The 26,263-nt window shown below is 32.8% G+C and overlaps 3 protein-coding genes and 1 non-coding gene across 6 annotated transcripts; 3 read left to right on the top strand and 1 right to left on the bottom strand.

Annotated features, from left to right (window-relative positions):
* The first annotated feature begins 815 nt into the window (after positions 1-815).
* On the top strand, positions 816-4,238 carry LOC112020572 (F-box protein At3g12350). 2 transcript variants are annotated; one of them, XM_065768016.1, is made up of 2 exons: positions 816-1,999; positions 3,521-3,589. In XM_065768016.1, the coding sequence occupies exons 1-2, from the start codon at positions 1,064-1,066 to the stop codon at positions 3,572-3,574; spliced, it is 990 nt and encodes a 329-aa protein (XP_065624088.1). In that variant the 5' UTR covers positions 816-1,063; the 3' UTR covers positions 3,575-3,589. The 2 variants fall into 2 exon arrangements, with proteins under 2 accessions (XP_065624088.1, XP_023908893.1); XM_024053125.2 differs by lacking the exon at positions 3,521-3,589 and adding an exon at positions 3,602-4,238 and having other exon boundaries at positions 821-1,999.
* Positions 4,239-5,745: 1,507 nt separating this feature from the next.
* Positions 5,746-7,703, bottom strand: LOC112020579 (LIM domain-containing protein WLIM1). Its single transcript, XM_024053132.2, has 5 exons — positions 7,415-7,703; positions 6,655-6,751; positions 6,513-6,556; positions 6,334-6,423; positions 5,746-6,244 (listed from the first exon to the last, which is right to left on the bottom strand). Exons 1-5 carry the CDS (start codon positions 7,550-7,552, stop codon positions 6,017-6,019), a joined length of 597 nt encoding a protein of 198 aa, XP_023908900.1. The 5' UTR covers positions 7,553-7,703; the 3' UTR covers positions 5,746-6,016.
* Positions 7,704-13,329: 5,626 nt separating this feature from the next.
* TRNAP-UGG (transfer RNA proline (anticodon UGG)) lies at positions 13,330-13,401 on the top strand. Its single transcript has one exon. It is a non-coding gene; the product is annotated as a tRNA-Pro (tRNA).
* Positions 13,402-13,470: 69 nt separating this feature from the next.
* On the top strand, positions 13,471-19,460 carry LOC112020580 (GPN-loop GTPase QQT1). Of its 2 annotated transcripts, XR_010626827.1 has the most exons (12): positions 13,471-13,715; positions 13,953-13,997; positions 14,093-14,172; positions 14,687-14,761; positions 15,009-15,112; positions 15,244-15,400; positions 15,507-15,594; positions 17,351-17,423; positions 17,517-17,647; positions 18,967-19,046; positions 19,158-19,289; positions 19,374-19,460. XR_010626827.1 is itself a non-coding variant. In XM_024053133.2 (11 exons), the coding sequence occupies exons 1-10, from the start codon at positions 13,624-13,626 to the stop codon at positions 19,016-19,018; spliced, it is 897 nt and encodes a 298-aa protein (XP_023908901.2). In that variant the 5' UTR covers positions 13,471-13,623; the 3' UTR covers positions 19,019-19,046; positions 19,158-19,460. The 2 variants fall into 2 exon arrangements, 1 of the variants encoding a protein (XP_023908901.2); XM_024053133.2 differs by having other exon boundaries at positions 19,158-19,460.
* Positions 19,461-26,263: the final 6,803 nt, after the last annotated feature.

Below are 26,263 nucleotides of genomic sequence, written 5' to 3' on the forward strand. Positions count from 1 at the left end.
AGAGAGAACTTCTTCATATTTTGATTTTATATTAAATAAAGGTAACATGACATTCACATGGCGTATTGCTTGTCACATTGGATTTTTTCATCTATTATTTAATAGTAATAACTATTTTGACACAAAAATAAAATGTTAAAAAGAATAATAGCTATTCTAAAATGTTAGACTTTATAGACTATTTTAAAACATGAGATAGAGATTAAGGACCAAAATAGTAACTACAACTCAAAAAATTATAATATAACAAACTAAAAGTAAATATTATTTTTCTGCCTAAAAAAAATATTATTTCATTAGTAATTAAATATAGCAAACAAAAATATTTTTATGCAACTTATGAAACACAATACGTAGTGAGTTGCATTTAAAAATTCATGTAATTCAGGTTGCATAATAAAAATTTGACATTATCTATAGCCTTTTTTTTTTTTTTTTGAGAAACACATTATCTATAGCCTAAATTTATCAAATTATATTGAATTAACCATGTTATTACTATACCTTAGTTTTTTTTTAATTAATAAGTGAAAACAAAAAAGAAGTAAATAAATGAGACTTTGTCGTGTCATTTTTTTTTCTTATTTTCTTTCTCCACCTACATCAAAAACTAATTAATATCTTAATTTTATTATAAAAATCTATTATCACGAGCGAATTTCATAAATTGAAACTACCTCAAAAACACCTGTCAAAGGCAAAAATAAAATATAAAAATAGTAATAGCCGTATTCGTATACGAAATTACGAATATGAAAACATTATACACACTCCAGGGCACTCAAAATGACAAAACTATCCCCCACACCACACTCTACCCTGCACGTTTGTTGCACTACAGTTTGCACGACTCCGAAGTCCGAATTCCCCCACTGTACTTCCTACGGTTGTAAAAGAAAGATTCAACGAATAATTCCCCCCCGCCCAGAATCATTCTATTATACCAAAATCCTTAAAAACTGCCTTCTTAATTTTACACCCAAGAAAATCAATTCCCATCTCTATATTCTCTACTAAAATCTTAAACTTTCCCAAGAAAACATTTTCCGAGTCCCAAACAAAAATGGCGAATCCCAAATCCGACGAAATGGGTGGTTCCATTTCCTTCACCGATTTCCCAGAGGACGTTCAGCTCTGCATCCTCTCGTTCCTCACGCCCTCCGAAGTCTCCACCTTCGCTTGCACATCGAAACGCTTCGTTTCGCTGTGCCGAAACGACGCCAAGCTCTGGTTCACCATGTGCCATAGAAGGTGGGGCTCCAAGACCCAGATTCGAAAATGGGGCAACGGCAAGATCGCCTTCAGGCTTCTCTACAAAACGCTTAACGAGTGGGAAAATCTCATCGGTTTTTGGCGCCGAAGCGGTCGTGGAAATATCGGAATCTCATCGCCGCCGTTGGTTTTCTTCGAGTGGGGCCCGTCGTTTCTAACCGGTTCGAGAATTTCCCCTTCGAAAAACGGTACCTACAGTGTTTTGAAGTCACCGTTTTTGTGGATGACGCTGTCGCAGGAGGGTCAGACCGTGAATTTCCTCGACCCGGACGGTCGGGCCGAGGTGTTGGATTGTGTCGGGGAAATGGATTTCTCGGACAACGATTTGATTCCGGTGAATTTGAGCTTTATGGGGAAGACCCATTTCGTTGTTGAGGAAAACATGAACTTTTTCGCGTTTTCGAGTTCGAATTCGAATTCGAGCTCGAACTTTCGGAGGAGTTCGAGCTCGTCGAATATGAGATGTGACGATGAAATAGAGGATTCGATTGGAGGAGATAGTGGGTCCTTCTCGCCGAGTCACTCACCTGGGAGCTTACCGGAGCGGTTAATGTCGGAGATGTATCAGCATTTTGCAAACCGGACGAGTCCAGGTAGTGGGGATAAGAGGAGGCAGAGAAGAAAAGAGAAGGAGAGACAAGGGAAGAGGAAATGGGAGGCTGAGCATTTCGTCAAGATCGTTAATTGCTCGCCCACGTTGACTCGCCCTTTGCAGGGCCTCTGGAAGGTATTCTTTAGCTCATTTGTATCAAATAATAATTCAATTTCTTTGTTTCAATTGGATTCAATTTTGTTCATGATTGCTAAGTTAAGTTTGCTAGCTATAAATAATATCTCATGATCAAGACAATTGGCTGAATCGCACAAAACAATTTCGTAGATGTTCATTGATAACTAAAAGGATGATATTTTGTAATTAGTACACATATCTTAAACTATGAGCTCCCCCTGCTCTTACAAGAGGAGGTACATTTGAACTAGAGCTCATCATTAGTTCATAATATGCAGCCCCAACCAAAGAAAAAAAAAATATATATATATATATATATAATTATATAATTCAGATGAATTTGAAAACTGGAAGCTGAAAATGTTGCAATTCCTTTTGTGTGTTCCCTGAAGTTTCTTGCCTTCAGTTGAGCATGTGCAATGTTGTCTATTAATGAATTTTGAACTATAGTGCAGAGTGAGTGTTGGAGAGATGTTCTTAAAATATCTTGGGGTATACAGGTAGGTATGTTATGGTCTAGTACCTACCTGTACATGTGTCTATGTTGCTATGTGCACATGGAGAGATGTTTTTACTATTTAGCTTATTTTTGCTATTATACATGGCCCCATTGTACTTTTTGGTACTATTTATTGGTCTCACTATAATATTTCAACTACCTTTTAGCTTAATCTATAGTAATTTCAGTAAAAAGTTTCCAGCTTCCGCTAAATAAGTTGTTCTCAAACGGACTCTTAATTGATAGAACTACTAGAAATATAAAATTCTGATGCTAATGACTCAAAGGTTTGTCTTAGTTTTGTATTATTGAGTATTTGAATATGAAGGAATATTAGAGGGTGCTTGGAAACCACACTTCAAACCTCATATGATCGAGGATCAAATAAAATCGAGCTCTAGCTACCGATATGAAACATGAAAGCAGGAGGGAATGTATGATCCAGTCACCAAGGTTTTTCTTTGGATGAAGAAACCATGCACCTCTATTTTTTGAAGCCCTTATTCATCATTGACTAATCAAACACTTCGTCATTGCCAATAGACTCTTGATCTGAGTTCTACATTTGGCTTATGATAAAAAAAACAGCCATTGTGAATTGGTTTATATGTTTATTTTGCATGCCACGTACAAAAGTTATGCACCCAAAAAGTACAAATGTCTGACGCTTCTTTGGAAAATGAGTGGACTATGAAACTTGGTCCTATCAGTCTAAGAACAATAAGTCCATAGAAGTTTTCACAGCTTTTTTTTTTTTCACAACTGTTAACATGGTATGCTGTGATTGGTGTGTATTAAAAGTGATGTCAGGCCCATTTAAAACTGATGTTGCTCTAATCACAACTTGCTACCATAACAAGTTGTGATAAAGGTTAATAAAAAGTTGTGTCCTTAGAATTGCAAGTCTAAGAAACATGGTAAGTTTAAGCTATCACGTGCATGGATAGCTGTGATGTCAGCAAACCTATTTTCTTTTCCCGATTTTGCTATTTTCATTCTTGCTCGGTATATTTATGTAGTATCATGGTTGGAAGACGTTAATGCATGTAAGATCTTCATTATGGCTCATCTAGCCCCTCCCTGCTGCATCTCTGTTGCAGGGAATTTATGATGACATGAGCTTGAATTTCTATCTTGTGGTATATGAAGACAATGGGGGCATCATATGCCGGAGGGTTGGAGACTCTTCTGAACGTTTCTCTAGTTATGGTCTAGTATTTTGGACATCAAATGCTACATTCATAGAGTCTCCACTTTCCCCGGAGGAAAAATATTTGTATGATTCTCGCATGCATGTTCGACCACTTGCAGCAGAAAATTACATTCATGAGGAACTCCTTTCAGAAGAAACTGAGATGGTCTCTCGCATTCTTAACATAAACTCAAGTTATGATTTAGTTATTCCAGACTTGGCTGGAAGTACTACGAATCCCCGGAACGTGGAGGGAAGGATTTGGCAGTACATTAGTGGTACCTTCGGGTTTGGGTTTCTTCGGGACAATTTTATCATAGACCTGAAGCATGTTTCCCAGAATGGTTGTGTTCTTGATACAAAGGAGCTCTGTAGTGATTAATTTCCTGTTTGGAATCATTCTTGTACATAACTTGCGTAGCTTATGTCCTTTGTGCACTTTGTATCATGTCTGGTTCTGATTTTATTGGATGTCCCTGAAGGGACAGTGTACTATATTTATTTGTAGAATTAAACTAAATAATAATATCAATTCTCTTGGAAAATATCTTTCTTTGATTTTTCCGAATGCCACTTTTCTAGTTTTTTTCAGTGGCGTTTACACTATTTTAATAACCACGTTTGGCGTTGATGGTAATTGGCAGGTGATGGTTTTTAACTTTTAAGGTCTACATTCAATTTAATGGTATAATTAGCTTCCTTTTACCTTTGTTTTTTTTTCTTCTCTTTCCATAAAAAAGTTAATCATAATATTGAAATGATTAGAACTGAATATGGCTATATACGTACGATGTGGTGTTATTCCTAGCTAATTTCTATACCAGCTACCAAGGTTACTTCCTAATTTTATACACTGTCAGCCGATGTCTAAATTTAGATCTAGAATTTCACTTGTAGGCATACTTTTCTGCACATCACAGTGATTAATTGTACGGTTTTTGGCTCTCAAGGTTCTAATTTTCTGGATAGAGGTTCCCAAAATTGTTTTTTTTTTTTGGGTGTGTTTTTAATGATTAAGTATATAATTCAATCAAGACACAGATACAATAGTATCAATTACCTCAGATCACCAAGCAGCGTTTGAGCGGCAACCAATAACAAAACTAACTACACAAAAGCTACAAGCAGCAATTATAATGTAAACAACTATGCCATTAATAATCAAAACAAACTGACTTTCAAAAACTGAACATGGAATTCTCCAAAAGCTACATAAATAATCCTATTTTCGATTGTATAATTAATCCTTCATTTAGTAGCCAATCAGCATCTCACATCATTTTCCACAGCCTTCAGCAGCTCCTATTTCATTTCTCACCCTACAATTAATGGTGACCTCTTGCATTTCCATCCATCCTTGTGTGGTACTGAGCCAATTTTCTCACATTAGAGGTTCACAGGTCAGTTACTCCTGCTCTCTCAATTCATTTCACCTAGTTCTAAAATCCTTTTTTCATTCCATCTTTTTTTTTTTCCTACCATTATATTAACTATTTAATTTCCATTTTCCATTATAGTGTCATGGGATGCTTTTTGTGTTTTTTTTCCCCTCCTGTTTAAGTAAAACTATTCCATCCCTCACAAGAAGAGGAGATGCCATTGAAATTATTGGATTCTTTTTGTTTCAATCAGTCTAGAGTCCCATTTCACCAAAAAATTCATACCCCCTCACTTTTTTTGTGTCGTGATCATGTGAGTAAATCTGTGAATTTTTAGGTGAAAATTCAGTGTTGTAGCAGAACTGTTTTTTTTTTTTTTGCTGGTAAATGTCACCTCAGAAAAGAAAGTGTGTTGGATGGTGGAATCTATTTAATGTGTCCTTGCGAATTGCAATATTGATTCTCATATTTGCAAACAGCTGGATTGTGCCCCACCATTTTGAAATTGAAGGTAGTTGAGACTAGAGACTTGCAGATGTTCAATCAAGCCTGGGGACAGTATGGCGTCACATTCTTCATATAGACTGAAATCAAATAATAGCACAAGAAGGAAAAATAGGAAAAAAGTGGGGATCGTCAAGATTTATTGAAAATCAAAGGAACACAACAAAAATTCACAAACAGAACACTAATACTTGTTACTGAATCACATACTGAGAATCAAATAGTTCTAGGCATCCATTTGAACATCCACAATCTCGCAACAAACCCCAAAAAACAGCAAAAATGAAGGCGAACACACCTCAACAGGAAATACTAAGAATTCCATCAGCACTTTAATCATAAGGCCTAAAATTGTTACACCAATAGGGATAGTGAGAGCAGAGAGGGTAGGGAGAAACCATGATGGGAAGGGAAAAAAACAGAACAATTTATTAAGCAGTTTATGTCTCAGCAGCAACTTCTCTGCCATTGACATTCTCATCCATTGCATCCTTCTCTTGTTCACCCTCAAGCTGGCTTAAGTTGCCTTTCTCCTTGATGAGTTGGATGTGGTGATGTTTGCAGTAGAGTCGGCCCTCGTGTGCAATGTAGTTGGATGGGCTGATCACACATCCTCCATGAGTGCATTTGAAACAGCTCTTGTGATAAGGAGTTCCATTTACCGTTACCTTAAACATAGAGGATATTATTACTATTAGTGACATTTTCCAATATTATGTGTAATGTTCATGAATAATGAATTGTGTGTAATGTTTACCTTCTCAGTTGGATAGACAGTTTTTTTACAGCCAAAGCATTTGTCTCTGGTTCCACCAAACATACTTGAAACTTTATTCGCGGAAGGTTTCTGTCAAGGCAGCTCATAATCAATGTTAGCAGTAGGTACAATGAGCTCTTTATGATGCATAAATGAGAACCTAGATTTGGAGACATTACCTCACTATCAATAGGTTTTTCAGGTTTTACAATTTTTGGGGTCCCTGAAATCATCAATTAAGATGGAAAGAAGTCAGCTTGAGCAACTGAAAAAGGTCTGACATACTGGAAATAAGACTCTAGCTGAACTTATATTTGTTACCTTCAAAGCTTTTGTCAAGACTGCCAGTTCTTTTGAAGAGCTGATCAAAGTGTGGCCTGCAATATAGTACTCCCTCAAAGGAATTGTAGTTACCAAGCTGCAAATGGTTCTATATGTCAATGGCTTGTATATCAAAGCTCTAATCAAGTAAGTGGGCAATAATATATCTTTTTATATGAATTGGGCATTTGGTCTAATTTAGAGTTCCAGCAAAAGAAAGTTCATTATATGAGCCACAGATAAATCTAATCTAGTCGGTACGAGCCATAGAATGTTGAACAACTGGAATAAAAGATTAATTAGTTTTCATCACAGATCTTGGATCCTTAAATGAGGCAAATCAGATAGAGAACAGCTGGAAGGCCTCCTTTTGTCTTAAAAAAGTGAAATTGAGCAAGCATTAGTAATTGGGTTACTAAATCCCTCACAAGTAAGAACTTGTTGCTGATCTAAAATGAACGACTTTCACTTTATAGCATCTGAATGACTTTCTTGCAAGCTGCAACAGCTACCAAATTGTTGTTGTCAAACAAAGGCCTTATTGTACCAAAGATCAGAACATGTATGAATCTAATATAAAAACCATCTAACAAGACAAACCTTGAGACAAGAACCTCATTTAAACAGGTGAGAAACAATACTAAACTTATAAATGGTTTTCATGCTAGCATCCTATACAAGCTCTTGCCTTGTCAATAGATCAATGACATGGAAGTTGAAAGAAGCAGTCTAGAATATAGAAACCATTTGTTTAGTTTACCTTGAGAGTTCCTTTGCAGTGATGGCATCGAAAACAGGCTTTGTGGTAGATACGATTATCAGCTGTTAACTTATCAACAAGATAAACAGTCTTGTCACAAGCCATGCACTTCTGGGTTGTTCCTGCAAATGATGCCATGTTTCTCAACAATTCACTGTCCTCACCAAGTGAAGTAGAATTTCACTCTTTTTTCTTTGCTCTCTTTTAGAGTTAGAGAGAGTTTTGGATTTTGAAGTTGGGAGAAAACAAGCGGTGAGGTTGGGATAAGGGGGTGCAGGTGCTTGAGGACAACAAAAGCAGACTCTTAGATGATTGAAGTTAGTGGCATTTGGCAATGATTTTGTCCAAATTTGAAGCACCTAACCACCATTTTCTCTCACTTATTGTTTTTACTATCTTGTCCTCTTAACGTTGCAATTCAATTAATATAAAATATCAACATATTAAGTTTTTAATTGTATAATCTGGTTGGATTTGTTGACTATTCTTAAATCCTGTTGCGTAGTGTTTTATTTTTTAATAAATACCTCTACATTTAAACATGTAATTGTAACACTCATTTTATGATAATTATTCTTCATGACTAGCTAGATCAAAACGGTTCTTGTTTTTCTTTATGGTTGCCCACGAATTGATTTGACATAAAAAATTTCACTAATTGAACCAACTGGAACTTATTGTTACGTGGATTTAAAAGCTATATATGATTTATTTGAAAGACCGATAAATACAAAATTCACATGACAAATTGAAAATATGGAACATTTTGTATCTATCTTCCTCACATGTACACAGTATTATTTCATTATTTATGGCGTCCAAATTATACATTTGGAGTTATTGGCCATGGAGTTAGTTCTGTAGTTAAATTTTAGAAAACAATACATTAATGCGTTCTTTGAATACCAAGAGTACCATTACGAGGTTCACTGCAATAATTTGGGGTTTGTTTTTTTTTTTTTCTTTAATACAAAGAGAACCAGAGAGGAGTAGTTGGTGTCATAAGGGGAGTATGATCTAGTCATAACAAGGAAAACTATTCAATAGTTTGGATCAATATTCTCAGCTTTTCATATAGATTCTAAAAAAAACAAAAAAAAAAAAAAAAAAACTTTCATATAAATAGATCTTACCATGAATTTAAATAGCAAGATTCGTTATTATATTTGAGGAAAAAACATTACCAAATAATTACTCCTCATGACAGCATAAATCTAATGTGGAACTCCCACACAAAATCGTATGAGTTATTTCATATTAATCCAGATAATAATCTACTATATAAGAAAAAATCATGTCCAATGGAAAATCAAAATGGTAGAGAAATTTTCTCCAAAAAAAAAAAATGATAGAGAAATAATGAGTAACACACTAACACGTTCTCTAAAATATCATTAAAAAAATGGACTTCAAAGATTCTTCTTCTCATTAACTGAAGCTTTCTATCTCCCTTTTTTTAATTTTTATCATTTTTTTTAAATTTTTATTTATTTATTTATAATTTGAGGCCCCATGGGCTTTCTCAACTGCCAGCATTTCATCACTCAACTCCTAGCTGGCCTACTCTCTTTCTAAAACAATTTCTTTCTCATTTTCTCTTCATTCATAAGCAAGAAGAGTCTAAAGCATGCCTATTGCCCACCTTCAAAAAAAGGTCTTTCAATGTCATACAATGGTGAGCAATAATTGGACAAAAATAAGTCTCAACATCAAATAACACATATTAATCAAATGCATGGTTACAATCACTTTTCCACCCGATATTCCTAGATCCTTAATTTTATTTGTAATTATATGTTATGGGTGGCAATTAGCTCAACCAATAAAAAATTTTTTTTTTTTTCTTTAATACAAAGAGAACCAGAGAGGAGTAGTTGGTGTCATAAGGGGAGTATGATCTAGTCATAACAAGGAAAACTATTCAATAGTTTGGATCAATATTCTCAGCTTTTCATATAGATTCTAAAAAAAAACAAAAAAAAAAAACTTTCATATAAATAGATCTTACCATGAATTTAAATAGCAAGATTCGTTATTATATTTGAGGAAAAAACATTACCAAATAATTACTCCTCATGACAGCATAAATCTAATGTGGAACTCCCACACAAAATCGTATGAGTTATTTCATATTAATCCAGATAATAATCTACTATATAAGAAAAAATCATGTCCAATGGAAAATCAAAATGGTAGAGAAATTTTCTCCAAAAAAAAAATGATAGAGAAATAATGAGTAACACACTAACACGTTCTCTAAAATATCATTAAAAAAATGGACTTCAAAGATTCTTCTTCTCATTAACTGAAGCTTTCTATCTCCCTTTTTTTAATTTTTATCATTTTTTTTAAATTTTTATTTATTTATTTATAATTTGAGGCCCCATGGGCTTTCTCAACTGCCAGCATTTCATCACTCAACTCCTAGCTGGCCTACTCTCTTTCTAAAACAATTTCTTTCTCATTTTCTCTTCATTCATAAGCAAGAAGAGTCTAAAGCATGCCTATTGCCCACCTTCAAAAAAAGGTCTTTCAATGTCATACAATGGTGAGCAATAATTGGACAAAAATAAGTCTCAACATCAAATAACACATATTAATCAAATGCATGGTTACAATCACTTTTCCACCCGATATTCCTAGATCCTTAATTTTATTTGTAATTATATGTTATGGGTGGCAATTAGCTCAACCAATAAAAAAATTTTCTTTTAAATAAGAGACCAAGTTTAAATTCCTGTTTACACAAAAAAATTAATTAATGTTTTGATATTTTTGTTTTTTGAGAGAGTTTCAAACTATGATATTCGCTATTAATGATAGTTCTTTAAAAAAAAAATTCTTTTAAATAAGAGACCCAAGTTTAAATTCTTGTTTACACAAAAAAATTAATTAATGTTTTGACTTTTTTTTTTTTGAGAAAGTTTCAACCTATGGTGTCTGATACTGATGATAGTTCTTTAATATTAGACCAAGACACTTGTGGGGCCCATGGGCCTGATAGCCTCGGCCCATCATGTAGCAGGCCCGAGGCCCAGGCCGAGGAGCACAGGCTATTCAGGGCCAGGGTGAGGGAAAGCCTTTTTTCCCAATCCATACCGAGGACCACCTTATCCTCGGCCTGACGAAGGTGATTTTGGGGAGAGACTAACCCCAAAGTAAGCTGTCACTCTCACATTTAATGCATTCAACTAACCCCCCCTGGCCGCATTAATGGGGAGGTAACCCCTTGGCAGGATAACGTTGATCATTTTTTTTTTTTTTTTTTTTCCCCCTCTGTGGATGGGAATTCAATCTTGCTTGATGAATTGGGTCGCAACCAGCAGCGATGTGGGTGTGCACAAGTCTAAAAATTATCATTGATTAGACCGAGAATACTGGAAAATGTCGTGGTCCAATCTCACATTGTCTACATGCAAAATCTCTTATTAATTTCATATTTGAGGTTTAAGATTTAAAATATTTGGACAATTACTTTTTTTTTTTAGAAACGGACAATTACTATAATTTTTAATATAAAATAAAAACAAATGCAAAATGACTTCTACCACAAGATATTCAAGCATGATGAATGTGTTGGTCATTTATAACGGTGTGCAGTATGTTGTCAATGTATGATCAAGTTGTTGGAGAGGAACCAAAGGAAAATGGGGGTCATCAAAAGAAGTATATTTCTAATAAAATAATAGAAGAACTCTTACAAAGAAATCAAATTATATTATTTGGATTTTTAAAAATAGAATTCATGAATTATAAATGAAAAAAAAAATCAATAATTCACGATTAAATTATTCAAGAATTATCCATCCAATTAGATGAAGGAATAATTACTGTCGATACATCCCCAAAATTTTCGGATAACGATGAGTACAACTTCAACCACCTTCAATCGTGATGTGCATACATACAGAAACAAAAACGACACTACACTACTAGAACTCCATGTGTTCCTAAAATGTGCACAGTGGGTGAGGATTATAAAAGTGATCAATTTTAATAATGGTTCGGGAGTCCACTAATCATTGGGTTTTTCTAGGTATGATTGATCACTTATATTCATGAATTCAGAAGTTTGGTTATACATGGGGAAGGCATTAGGAACCTTATGATGCCTATTGCATAGAGAATTTTCTGAAATGTTGCTAGGATTTGGACAAGTGGTATCCATATGATGCTACCACATAGTAATGTATTTCCAGCCCTTTTCATTAATTTAAATTCATTCTTTTTAATGGGCAAGTAACAATGTGACACTTACCCAATAATAAGTGGACCTTAAATTAAAATTGGACACCCTCAATAAAAATGTTAGGATAATTAGACGGATTTTCAAGAGATAAATATCATGGGACCAGTTAAGATAGATGGGGAACTTTCTGACCCAATTAAATATAATGACAAGCATTTTCTTAAAAAATCCAACTAATTTCCTAAATTAAACTGTCGTTCTAAGAATGTTCCAAAGTTAATTTTTTTGCCAATTTGGGCTCATCAGAGTAAAAGGGAGATTATAGTAACACATTAGAAAATATCTCTAACGTACTCTAAGGAAAAATAAATATCAGTTTATGAAATAAAGCACATTTTTCATGGCAAGTTCCAATTTGGACAATTTTCATATTTTCACAATAATTCAGTCAATTCAAATCTTATTTTTGTCCTTAAATAAACAATCTGAATGGAATTGCACAATTCTTAATACAAGACTAAAATAAATCCAATGAATCCATAAATTTAAAACTAGAATTCCCAAAAAATTTAGGGTGGAACAAAATACGACAATTATTAAATTTCTATTTATTCATTTATTATTATTTTTTTATACAAAATATAAATTCTACTATAGTCTAATCTAAGTATATATGTGTGTAAAACTCCTCACTAGAGTCTTGAACTCCGACCCTTACTCTCCACACTTACAAACACTTATACTTGTGGAGTGACCATGACACCAAGAATGTGCGGTGGTTTTCTATTTATTTGTTTCATTGAAAACTATTATTAAAATGAATAATGAAAAGTTGTCTCTCGAATATTGTGGAGTGACCGTGACACCAAGAATGTGCAGTGGTTTTCTATTTATTTGTTTCATTGAAAACTATTATTAAAATGAATAATGAAAAGTTGTCTCTCGAATTTTTAATTAGCCCTTTTCCTTATTCTAATCAAAACCTTTATAAAGATTAGAAAATGGAAAAACAAAAAGTGGACTTTACCTGTTGAATCATGACTAAATCTATTATTCAAATATTAAATATTGAAAAGATGAATCATTGGTTTTTTTTTCTTTCAAGGTCCGACATAACTTCTAGTAAAAATGAAAGAGAGTATTAGTTCCATCAGTTCATTTCCACCTACATCAAAAGAAATTCTGTTGATGTCTTTTGTAGATTGGACACCATTAAATTCATATTTCTTTTGAGAATCAGATTCAATAAAATTCAATTATGCAATTAGTAATGTTCTTCAAACCCGTTTGTTGCAAGAGGAATGACTCACAGTAGATTCATAATATTTTAACAGAGAACCCCCAAAACCAAAATGATGAGCTCAACCACCACCAGGTGGATCACCACATTTGAAAAACGGAGCTGGCTGGCAGGGTGGTCCATGGGCTTGTGATAATCTGGCACCACACGAACACGGCCCCCCATAAATGTTTGAAAAGAAAAGGGGAAGGCTAGGTGTTTGTTGATCTGGCAACATTATACACCCCCACCACAAGGAATCTAGAGCCTATAAAAAAGAAACAAAGAAAAACATTGCAGTAAATAAATTACACGACAGTGTTGCTGAACGAAACCAAGTTAAATAATGAACAGCTTCAGTATTGTCAAGCTTATGTATTTTAAAAATCTATTTTTTTATCCTAATGATTGAGTTATATATTTTTATTACATAACTTACAAACAAGCGGGCATTTGGTCTAGTGGTATGATTCTCGCTTTGGGTGCGAGAGGTCCCGAGTTCGATTCTCGGAATGCCCCAATTTTTATTTATTTTTATTTTTGTGACTTTTTTAGTGCCCAGCCGTTAACGCATCAAAAACACTAGAATGTTGTATTTGGTTTTGTAATTTTTGGCTTTTGACCCATTATCCTAAAACCCTGAATCCCTCTCGTATGAACCCTAAAACCCAAATTTTGAACATTTTCTTTCATCGATTCGAATAATTTTCTTTTTTATTTAAGAAAGAGAGAGAGAGAGAGATGGTGTTTGGGCAGGTGGTGATTGGTCCACCAGGATCAGGGAAAACCACTTACTGCAACGGCATGTCTCAGTTCCTCAAACTTATCGGAAGGTCTCTTTTCTTTTTTCCCTTTTTATTTCGTTGGACCCGAATTTGTAAACTTATTCTTAGTTAGCTGGAAAAAATTAAAAATTATATACTTAAACCTGTAACATCTACAAGCTTTTCTTTCAAGTTATACAGTTTTAAGGCAATATTAAGGGCTTGAGTTTATATGTTTCTTCTTCTATGCGGAAATAATAATGGTATGATATTAATGTGATGTTCTTTTGTTGTTGGATTGCACAGGAAGGTTGCTATTATCAATTTGGATCCTGCTAATGACTCTTTGCCGTATCCTTTTCCACTTTATTTATATATGGGTTTATAGTGTTTGTTGTTTTGGTTGTAGTGTGTTGAGATAAAGTTTCCTTTACGAAATTATATAGGTACGAATGCGCTGTGAACATTGAGGATCTTATAAAACTAAGTGATGTAATGACAGAGCATTCTCTTGGTCCGAATGGAGGTGAGCTTGTGTGTGCGTCCTTGTTAATTTGCGTCCGATGAGTGTAATGCTTATCAACTAGGTGGGTTCAAAAACTTACCGGGTTTTTGTGTGTGTAACTTATCGTTCTATTAAGAGAAGAAGAATAGTTAGCTACTGCATTTAGCATTCGAAGGCACCTTTGAAAATGGAAATGTACATAATGTTTACCTTTCTTTTTTTGATAAGTAATAAAACTTCATTGAAAAAAAAGAAATTAATACAAGGAACCAAAGTGCACAGGCAGTGTACCAAGGATCCAGAAAAATGTTTACCCTTCTCGTGTCCACATCTTCTCCAACATTACCCACCAAAAGAAAATTTAAAAATTCATTTTTTGAATAGGTTATATGGTTTGTAGTCTCTTTAAGAGTTCTATGAGTTTTGACTAACCAAGTGGTGGTACTTAGGTGTGTGCTCTTGTTCAACATGCTTGTCACTTATCTGCTGTATTAGTCATGCAGTTCCTGAAGTTTATTTTGTTATGCTCAAATAGGCCTTGTGTACTGTATGGATTATCTGGAGAAAAATATTGATTGGCTGCAATCAAAATTGGAACCCCTCCTCAAAGGTTTGTATACTGTGCCTTTACTTCAAAATTTTTAATTTTATAGGCTCTATAAATGATAACTTTTTACTTTCTTATATTTTTTGTATAATTTCAAGCTTTGTAGTCTCTAGAAATTGGAGTCTTTCTCTCTCCTTTTTTTTTTTTTTGAACTTTCATTTACATGCTTTCAATTTTTTTAAGTTGGTCTACTGAACTATAATAAAATGTTGTGATGCAATGCTGCTTAATGATGGTATTAACTTTGCAGATCACTATCTTCTCTTTGATTTTCCCGGCCAGGTTGAACTATTTTTTCTTCACTCCAATGCCAAGACAGTCATCATGAAACTCATAAAGAAACTGAATCTTAGGGTATGATTATGTCTTCTACGTTTATATGATATTTGGTATCTTTCAGGACCCTGAACAGCTGAATTAAACTCATCTTCTTGTGTGTCAATATTCAATTATAGAAATCTTATTGGATTCTTCATTTTATGCAGCTGACTGCAGTTCATTTAGTTGATGCCCATCTTTGCAGTGACCCTGGGAAGTATGTTAGCGCATTGCTTCTCACTTTGTCAACCATGCTACATCTAGAACTCCCACACATTAATGTCTTATCCAAGATTGATTTAATTGAGAACTATGGAAAGCTAGGTATGGTTATAGCTTTTCTTATTTTGACATTAAGCGTGAAATATATGCTATGATCATAAAAGTGTTGGTTGTGCTTTATTAATTGTTACTTTTTGGCGTGCTGCAGCTTTCAATCTTGATTTTTATACCGATGTGGAAGATTTATCTTATTTACAACACCATCTTGATCAGGATCCTCGCTCTGCCAAATACAGGTATGATTTAGGGTAGAATTCATTATGCAATTTGTATAAATTAGTCTTTGATTTTTAATGTATGCACACTATATTGAATCATACTTGGGTGTCATCGTTAAAAATTTCCAATTTGTTTTCTTCATTAGTATGTTGCAATTGTTCCAATTGTTTAGTGCTTGTATTTCCTTTCCATTTAATGCCATACTGTAGTGAATATAGCAGTCATTCCTGCTAACATATCTAGCATATTTATAGAATTATGACAGCGGTGCAAATACTAAAACTTTGGACTTAGAATGTATCAGTTAACATCTAGTATGTAAGGTTCCTCTAATATCAAATGATATAATGCTACTGAGAAGGTGTTTCAATATTTTTTACAGGGCACCTAATATGTTTTCACATCTCTTGAATTAATGTAAGTGCTGCCTTCTCATGGCACTTTTGCTGTCACCTACCATCATTGCACTGCCTATTGGCTTTAGATGGGGTTTAACTTTAGGATTAGATTATTCCATTTTCTTTTGGGTTTCTTTGACCAGCAATTCAATCCCATTACCAGTGGCATATCATAATGTAAAAACTTGTAACAAATAGAAAATGGAAACCATGATGACCAGTCATCCTAAGGCAATTAGTTAGGTTTAAAGACTAGCTTGGGCTAGGGGTCAATCTGACTGGTCAGCATTTGTTCTATTTGCAACAGCCAAGGTCCAGCTATGTTTTGAATTATTGCATTCATCAATCCCTTTTGATAGTTAGAGTGAACTTTTGCAAATGTTGGTTACACTTGAAAAATTATGGAAATATTGCATTATTATTGAAGAAAGCCATTACATTAATATGAATTCTCTTCCAACAATTTTGGTATTAAGAGACCATAAAAATGATAATAAATAAATAAAAGAACAAAATGTATCAAAAGAATCATTTGGCACTGATAGGTGGATATTTTGGTTCTAGGTATGATAATGGCTCAAAATTTTCATTTTATTGTATTAGATAGCTATATTGATGGACAAGATATTGCATCCTAAAGAAGCTACATATCAAGGGAAATTCATGTGTTGAATACATGTATTTTTTTTTTTTAGGAAAGAATACCTTGGAGAAACTCCAATTGAGAGGTTAATATAACATATAGGGACACTACTGAACGTCTGAACCCAAAAGCTTAAGCCTATGAGTTTGGGCCCAGTTATGTGACATTAACTACTCAATCTTCTCGTTAGTATCAAATGTTGGACTTCACTACTTAACTAACCACACCACTCACACTTGAATATCACAACATTTTCCACATTAACTTTTGGTGTCGTTAAATTAATAAGTGGTTTAACTAGATGCCATGATAGAAATTTAAAATCTACTCTTTCTTGGACACAATACAGTACATCGTAAAGAAAACCAAATAAATGCTTTCATGTTGCCTAAATGCCTAGTTAGATTGAAATCAGCTTAAAGATATGGACCTTTGGTTTTGATTCTCTTGGTGGTGTCAAAGTTTTATAGTTTTTATTATACCTCTTATACAACTTGAGTCAATATTTAGTCACATAATGACACAAGGTATTGTCAAGGTATTCAAGACACAATTGATTAATAATTTCTGACTTTTCTGGTGTTTCCATTGAGGTGCTAATAAGAAATGGAAAGATAATTAAGTACAATCAGTAGCTTGTCTATGCCCTTTTGAAAGCTGATATATTATTTCTGAATGTGTGTTCAGAAATTAACATTTGTATAATTAAGTTGTTTGTGAATCTTATTCCAGGAAACTCACTAAGGAGCTATGTGATGTGATTGAAGACTTCAGTCTTGTCAATTTTTCAACCTTAGATATTCAGGTCTGCCAAGCTCTCTGTTTTTCCTTCTTGAAATTGCTTTTTCTTTTTCTTTTTTCTTTTTTGGGGTGTTCTTAGTTAGATGTTGCTTTTCAGGATAAAGAGAGTGTAGGGAATCTTGTGAAGCTGATAGACAAGACCAATGGATACATTTTTTCTGGCATAGAAGCAAGTGCTGTTGAATTTAGCAAGATTGCAGTGGGTCCTCTTGATTGGGATTACTACAGATATCCTTGTCTTCTTTTGATTCTTAATATCATATTTGCTCAGTTTTAGCCAAAAAATAATAATAATAATATCATATTTGCTCTTAAAAATTGGTTTTTATACAAAATGTGACTGGCCAAAATCTCATAACTTGTGTTATGACATATTTGTAAAGTATCTTTCAGCTGCATTCTTTCAAACTGTGTTATTTAATTATAAATCATTTTGCAGCTTGGTTGGCTTCAAGGTTTAACAGCTAAGGTGGTGGGTATCTTCAAGCTGTAGCAATACTATGAAAATAACTTCCACCCTTCTTTTGAGGAGTATTTTGAACTACATAACCAAAAAGAAGTGTGAGAGACTATTCATGCAATGTTTTCCAAGTAGGAGTTTGGTTGTCAAGTATTTGGTCTCAAATTGACCGATAATGAGTTAGAAATGACATATAGGAGAACATAGGTTTGTTCCTCTTTTTTTTTGTGATTAGGGCCGTTAGGCATGCCATATTTGAACTGGCTGTATGGGATGTGAGACTTGCATCATATACATGTGAGATGTAATACCCTTGTGCAACACTGCAAATCAAATGTGCAAGCAGTGTGTCCCAAGGCAACATGGCAGATAAGGTTTCTGCTGCTGAGTAATTCCAGCAGCATGGCCTCATCAATTAGTTTAGCTGTTCAGATTTGAATATACGTTTGAATTGTTATCAATAAATCCTTCCTATTGTGTCGGAGAGATTAGGTGATTAGGTTAGTTATCAGTAGGATATTGTTGTTATCTTATTCAGCCAATTGTTACAACTGTTTGAATTACTTGAATTGGTTGTTATTGTTATCAGAAGAGTGTATTTAAATGCAGCAAGGAATGAATAAGAGGCAAGCAGAAATTTCAATCAAATTATCTTTCTCTCTCTCACATTTAGGAGATTAGTCATCTCAAATTCCAATATACAACCATTTTATTTTTCAAGTCTCAGGATTACATTAGTTGTAGGTGGATTAGAGATTGTGTACCTATTATTTTCTTTATGTCCACCAGTGTGCAGTACATAATAGTGAACTTTTCTGATCCGGTGATTATACTGCTTTGTTATTCTTTTCTTAGCCTTTTTTTTTAATTAAAAAAATAATTCCTTTCGAGCACAGTATTGAATACTTAGCATTTATATGAGATGGTTCCCTGTGCATGTTGATTTTGGTAAACAGGACCCTGAAGGAATTTCTTCAATTTTGCAAGATATGTATGGGCTTATCAAATGTCTTTATTTCATGGAGTATCTTTGATCTTTAGTTACTTGAAATGAAATGCATGAGTTTTGCTTGACAAAGAAGTTTACAGTTGCTGCTGTGCAAGAAAAGTACATTAAAGACGATGAAAATTTTGACTAGAACAATTTCTGGAAAAGCTCTGTTTCTGGTAAGCAAGAAACTTTGACATGTTTGTGTTTTGTGTGAATGCGTGTGACATGCCTGTGAATTTGTTACTGTTCTCTGCTTCAGAGAAGGTCTTGACTGTTTCTCACTGCAGGTGTTGCAAAGGTTCTTAGCAACTGATATTTCAATGTTGGATAAGTGGAAGATCCAGAGAACACAAGTCAAAGTAGCAAAAGCCAGCTTCATCTTCCTCCCTCATCATGATCTTTCTTAAAAGGTGGCATAAGTAGGGATCTGACCAACTCTCCTGTGGCTGTTTTTGTGTAATATAATTTAAATTAAAGTCATACGCTCTGTTTGATGTGTGCAGAATTTGCAGATGTATGAATTTGGAGATGTTGAAGGAGATTGAATGGTGTTTGATATGGCTATAAAATCACTTTCTTCTTCTTTTACAGCATTTAGATTTAGTTTATATGCTAATATATATAATTATTTTTATTAAACAATTTAAATGTTAATTACTAAAAAAATATTTTTATCAGTATTTTTGAATGTCAATGAACGGGTTTTGGTTAGTCTGCAGTGATCATTATTCTGTAGAGAACTACAGAGGTTAACTTGGCCTGGTACTGGGCAAGTTTTCTTGAGTAATTATCTTAAGTAATTATTAGATACTTAAGACATGAGAGTCTATCATGAAAGTGAGAGGAGAGAGCACCACGTCACTATACTCTCAAATAAAAATGTGTACTTTTTTTATTTTTTATTTTTTATGGATATGATATAAAATAATACTCTAGCATAATCTGAGTGGATATATGTATAAATTTTTTTCGTAAAGATTTGAATCTCGGTCTTTACTTTGCATACCATACAAACACTTATAATTGTAAGGTGATTATTATGCCACCAAGGTATACAGTGGTCTACTTGCTCTTATTGCTCTTATCATGTAGTAGAGGTTAATATGTTGCATAATTCTTTGGCCCACAGTTAGAAATTTGACAAAACATTTATGCGGTATACAGTGGTCCATTTGCTCTTAACATGTAGTAAGGTTAGTATGTTTCATAATTCTTTGGCCCACAGTTAGAAATCTAACAAAACATATATGTAGTGCCCAAGAATTTTTCATATGTAGTACTATTTCTGGTGGCACGTGTCGTTTTCAAGACTGACTTTTGGTTATCAAATTTATTAGCAGAAGAAAACCACGCGGTTACGTAAGAGATTAAAAGCGTTGTTCACGTGTAGCATATGAAGTTATGAACAGTTTAGAACTTGTACGGCGGTGCCTACCCTCTGCTCTTGAGGTTTCTGAGAGAGAGAGGATGCCTAAAATTGCCAAGTTCTGGGAACCACGGCTTTGCTTCTTTTTGTGAAATAGGAAAAGTCTTTTCCTATCATCATTCATCAAATTATTTACTCTTTTAATATCCCTTTCAATTCCACAACCCTCTTTTTTTTTGTACTTTCCCCTTTTCTTTTTCCGGGAAAGAGTTTGGTGTTTATTGATAGGGGAAAAGAGAAAGAAAGAAAAATGTTATTTCTTATTTGCACTTTTTTTTTTGGTGTGCAATTCTCTTATATCCTTTATTTTAAATTAAAATTATACATTAATAATGTGCATATAAGGTGCATAGATTATATAAAATCGAAAAGTACCACAAAAAAAAAAAAAAAAAAACCCTCATAGTTTTATCATTCGAACACGTTAAACTCTAGACTTTTAAATGAGATAAGATACATTTTAAATCATAGACTTTCATAAATGTAATTGTAATCATATAACAATAAAGTGGACAAAATAGACGGTATTTATTTTTAATTTTTAGAAACGAATGGAAGACTTGAAATAAAAAGGATCATTAGGACAGAGTTTAGGTCTAGACAAGTTTAGTACTCATTTTTTTCAGCTTATTACATGACGAATTATAAAACTATTCACATATATTATTTAAACAAGTCATGGTTCCTTAAAAAAAAAAATTATATGACTAAAATTATAGATGAATAATCTTTTCAATTATCACGTAATAGGTTAGAACAAGATCATTTCAATCTACTTTAAAGTCAATCGTTTCGTGGATCATTATCCTACTAAGATTGTGGGCCCAAAGTGTTTTTATTTTTTCCCTATCTTTTTCCAAGTATTAAGTAGCGCGTGGACTGTGCTCCTCTCTCAATCTCAGATTCGTTTCCCTCACAGATACCAGACGAATTGTCTTTCATTAATTTCCAGAGATTAGAAAAGACAAAAGGAAAAAGAAGAAAACCCAAATGAACAAAACAAATAAATACGTCTTCTAGAGGATGAAAGGGATGCATCCAAACAAGACCCTAGTGGGAAAGGAAGTGCAAGTCATACAGATATATGGCTGTAATTTCATGACTTGGGTCTCACCACTCACAATTACCGAAAAGGAAAAAAAGAAAAAGAAAAGAACATTCCATTGTGATCTTCATTAATTAATTAAATAGTGTCTGGTTGAGGTGAGAGGTTCGGCAAATGGACTAAAATGGTGGCAAAGTGATAAGTGCTTCAAAATTAAAAAGTAGGTAATTTTAATTTGAAAGCAAACACAAGTTTGTTTCTAGAAGAATTTCCAGCTTAAAGTATTATTTCTATATAATATAAGCACCAAAGTTTTATCCTTTAAAAATAGAAAGTTAGAAACAGACATTTATAAGTATATAATTATATCTGCTAGAAGACTGACCTTTCAATGTAGATAAACTTTGGCAACATAGATAGATACTATTTTTTTGTCTTTTTATTCTTGGCCTTTAAGCTTTTAGCCTAAACTGCTTCAATCTGTTTAACTATAAACGAAATTATATATATATATATATAGAGAGAGAGAGAGAGAGAGAGAGAGAGAGAGAGGTAAAACTCAAAAGAAAGTTAAATTAGAATTTGAAATTAGAATCTAATTTTGCACCATGTGTCTAAATTTATGTGAAGACCACACTATAATTATTCACTTAAGTTTTTTAATTTTTGTGTCAAGTGAGTTAATGTGTGCAAAATACTAAAAATCTAATATTAATAAACTATACATTTAAAAAAAAAAAAAAAAAACTAAACTGCTTCAATCTGTTTAACTATAAACGAAATTATATATATATATATATATAGAGAGAGAGAGAGAGAGAGAGAGAGAGAGGTAAAACTCAAAAGAAAGTTAAATTAGAATTTGAAATTAGAATCTAATTTTGCACCATGTGTCTAAATTTATGTGAAGACCACACTATAATTATTCACTTAAGTTTTTTAATTTTTGTGTCAAGTGAGTTAATGTGTGCAAAATACTAAAAATCTAATATTAATAAACTATACATTTAAAAAAAAAAAAAAAAACTGATCTCATATACTCAATAAAAATCATCACACAACAAAGATCAGCACACATTCTATCTTTTTAAAAATTATAAAAAAATTATCATAAGTAGTATTAAATTTGGGTAAGAATTTTAATATATGACTAATTATGTTTACTTTTAAAAAAAAAATTGACTAATTATTTATATTTTTATAATAAAAATTGTATTTAATTTTAAATGTATTTATACGTATGCACGTGTTACATAGAAAGTCCAATTAGATTTTAATTGGATTCTCAATTTTGCATCACGTGTCCCATTTAATTTTTAATTTTGTGCAAAATGAATTATTTAGTGTAAAAATGGAAGAGTCCAAATCCAATTAGATTTTAAATTGGATTTCAATTGGAGTCTAATTTTTCGCCATGTGTCTATCTAAGTTATTAATTTTTGTGATAAGTGAATTATTGAGTGCAAAAACCAAAGAGTCTAAAACCAATTAAATTATAAGTCATATTTATATATATAATAATAGGTGAAGCGGAGAGAAAATCCAATTAGATTTCAATTGGATTCTCAATTTTGAGCCACTTGTCCTAACCAAAACTCAAAAAAAAAAAAAAATTTAATTAGATTATAAATTTGACTTCAATTTTGTATCACGTATCTTATCTAAATTTTCTAATTTTTGTGCCCAAATAAATGATGTATTAACATTTAACACGGAAGCCAAGAAAATCACAATGATAATGCTCATTGGCCTAAGCAAGAACATCTTACCTGCACACTTTTATAGAGATTATAAATTGGACTCCAATTTTGTGTCATGTATCTTATCTAAATTTTCTAATTTTTGTGCCCAAATAAATGATACATTAATATTTAACACGGAAGTCAAGAAAACCACAATAATAATACTCATTAGCCTAAGTAAGAATATCTCACCTGCACACTTTTATGGGTGATCTCAATAGAGTCTAGAGCTCTTCTAATTCTACAACCAGAACCAAGGAGTCCAACGAGAAAGACTATAAAAGTAAAACATAATCTTCTCCTAATTCTATATCGTTACCCTATGTCTCCTCCTCTCTCAACCTCTACTAACTAGATCCACACACTGTCTTCTCCTTCTCCTTATAGATTTCTTAGAGTAAGGCCGGGTTCAAACACAATGTTCAATCCCACTCTTCCTTACTTCACACTCTCATACATTAGCGCTTCATTGGTGCTTCTAAGAAGATTCCAAGCTCAATGATCAGTTCTTATTTTTTAATAGTTTTTAGTGTGTCTGGATTAAGATTTAGTTAATTTGTTAAAAGTGACAAAAATATAATCATATATATTATATTAAGTTGAAGTTCAATTTTAGAATTCAAATTGAATCAAATTAATTTCTAATTGTAGTTTAATTTTGTGCTATGTGTCCAATTTGATTTTTAAATGTTGGTGTTAAGTTACTTCCCTGTCTTTCTACTGTAATTTTTTATTCAAATTGTTACAATTTAATCCGAAATTTTATTTGAATTTTCCTATTGTTGTTACTATCATATATTATCATTCCAATTGTTCAATTAGAATCTGAAATTGGAGTCCAATTTTACTATACACGTGTACAATCTAATTATTTTTAATTTTGTTGTCATGTGCAGAAGCCAATGAGATGAAATTAATAACACATTAAACACTCATGCTTTGGGAATCGGTAGTACCAATCTAAATCTATTAGACTTGCTTTATGATAATACAACTATGAAGGATGTATAAAAACACGCACAAGCCAATCTCTTTATAAAAAGAGATTGGAGAGAATTTCTTTTATCAGCCATGAAACTTCAGAGGTTTTTTCTTCACACAAATTCCTATCATGTTACAAAATGACTCATCGTAAAACTACAAAATAAGTACAACTCTAAGGGTTTATTTATTTATTTATTTATTTTTTTAATTTTAAATTTTTTAAGCTACGAAAATGTCAATCACCAATAGAGATTGAAGATTTAAAAGCGTGAAGGGATCTTTTGGATAAACATTGTCACCAAGGTTCATCTTTCTGTGTAAAATATATATACTGCTAAGTTTTATTAATGAAATTTTTTGGTTAATAATATGAATTTAGATTTAACTGAGCCTTTTAAACATGAATAAACTCATGATTAATAATATATCTATTTCCGTGCGGTAGCACGGGGCTACATACTAGTATATATAATGAGAAACCATTACAAATTTTAGAAATGTATGGTTTAAAAAAAATGTAAGCTAATGCCATGTATACTTTGAACATCTTTTAAAAAAATGTATAATTTAAACCTTCTAATTGTAATTGTTTTTAATTATACCCGTTCATATGCACAAGGCTACACACTAGTATATATTAATAGCCAAAACTTAGAGAAAATCCAATTAGATTTAAATTGGATTCTTAATTTTGCGTCATGTGTCTCATTTAATTTTTAATTTTGTGCCAAGTGAATTATTGAGTATAAAAATTGAAAAGTCTAAATCCAATTAGATTTTAAATTAGATTTCAATTGAAGTCCAATTTTTCGCCATATGTTCATCTAAGTTTTTAATTTTTGTGGCAAGTGAATTATTAGATGTAAAAATCGAAGAGTCTAAACCAATTAAATTCTAAATCATATATAGATATAATAAGAAACCATAACATATTTTAGAAATGTATGGTTTTAAAAAAGTATAAGTCAGTACCATATATAATTGGAATCTCTTCTAAAAAAATATAAAAATTTGAACTGCATAATTATAATTATTTTTAATTATACCTGTATATATACACGGGAGTACATACTAATTTTATGATTTCGTGCGAGACAGAAATTACAATTTGCATAAAGATTGTAGGGACTCAGTTTGGATTGACCCTGAGTATGAATGAGTTTTCAGCCCAACAAGCCCAAACAATAAATTTTTAGATTATGGGTCCAAGAACTAGTGTTGTTTGAAAGGAAAGGTTCTACTCATCAAGTAATAAGGGATACTCTAGGTTCATTCCTTGAGAAAATCTCTCCTCGGCTCTCTTTCAGTCAGTCTCTCTCTTCCTCCTTTCTTTTTTTCTGTCAAAAGTCCCCCTTTATTTCCTTTATTCCTATGTTATATACTCCGTTTTCCCCTCGTTTCTATTGTACACGTGTAGTTCTTATCTTGAGAGCTCCTTTCTGTTCCATCTAGCACCTACCGAAACTTTCAGCTTAGTGGCCATAAAGCTGCTTAGTTACTGTTCAGGTATCACCTCCACATTAATGCGGCCAGAGCGTTAGCTGGAAAGCATTTAATGTGGAGGTGATGGCCTTAGAAGATATTTGCTACCTTCCCCGACGCCCCCTTAAGTTATATCAAATTTCCAGTTCAGATACAACTTGGCGGAGTCTTCCCAATAACATGAAAGTTACATTCACCTCGGACTTTGGTGTCCTCGGACGTGTACTATGTCGCCGTATATATAATATCTACTCGTTTCTCCTATATTACCCATTTAGTAATAATAAAACTTTTTTAGACTATCCTCGGATAACATCATCTTCTTCTTCTTGGCTATAATGATTTTGTTTGTTCTACTACTTAATTAAAATATGGTATGTTAGAGGTTTTAATAGGGGGTTTAAATATAGAATTAGTTTAAATTTGAATTAAAAATATATATTAGAATAATGATGTGTAAAATTGTAATGTCTCAAAAACTTTTGTAACACAATATTATAAGGTCAACCAAAAATCAAATGTCCTCAAATTTAATATATGATTGGATATCATGCTTGACATTGGGGGTGTTTGGTTTGAGGGAATTCACATTACACCCAAATCCCAATATTTAGATTCTTGAGAATGTGATGTCTAGGGATAAAATTATTTTTATGTTTGGTTTTGTAGGGTTGGTTTTTGTGGCCCAAGCCCAAAGACAATTAATTTGTAAAG

Source organism: Quercus suber, unplaced genomic scaffold (genome assembly GCF_002906115.3).
Source record: "Quercus suber isolate HL8 unplaced genomic scaffold, Cork oak 2.0 scaffold_877, whole genome shotgun sequence".
NCBI classification, from domain to species: Eukaryota; Viridiplantae; Streptophyta; class Magnoliopsida; order Fagales; family Fagaceae; genus Quercus; species Quercus suber.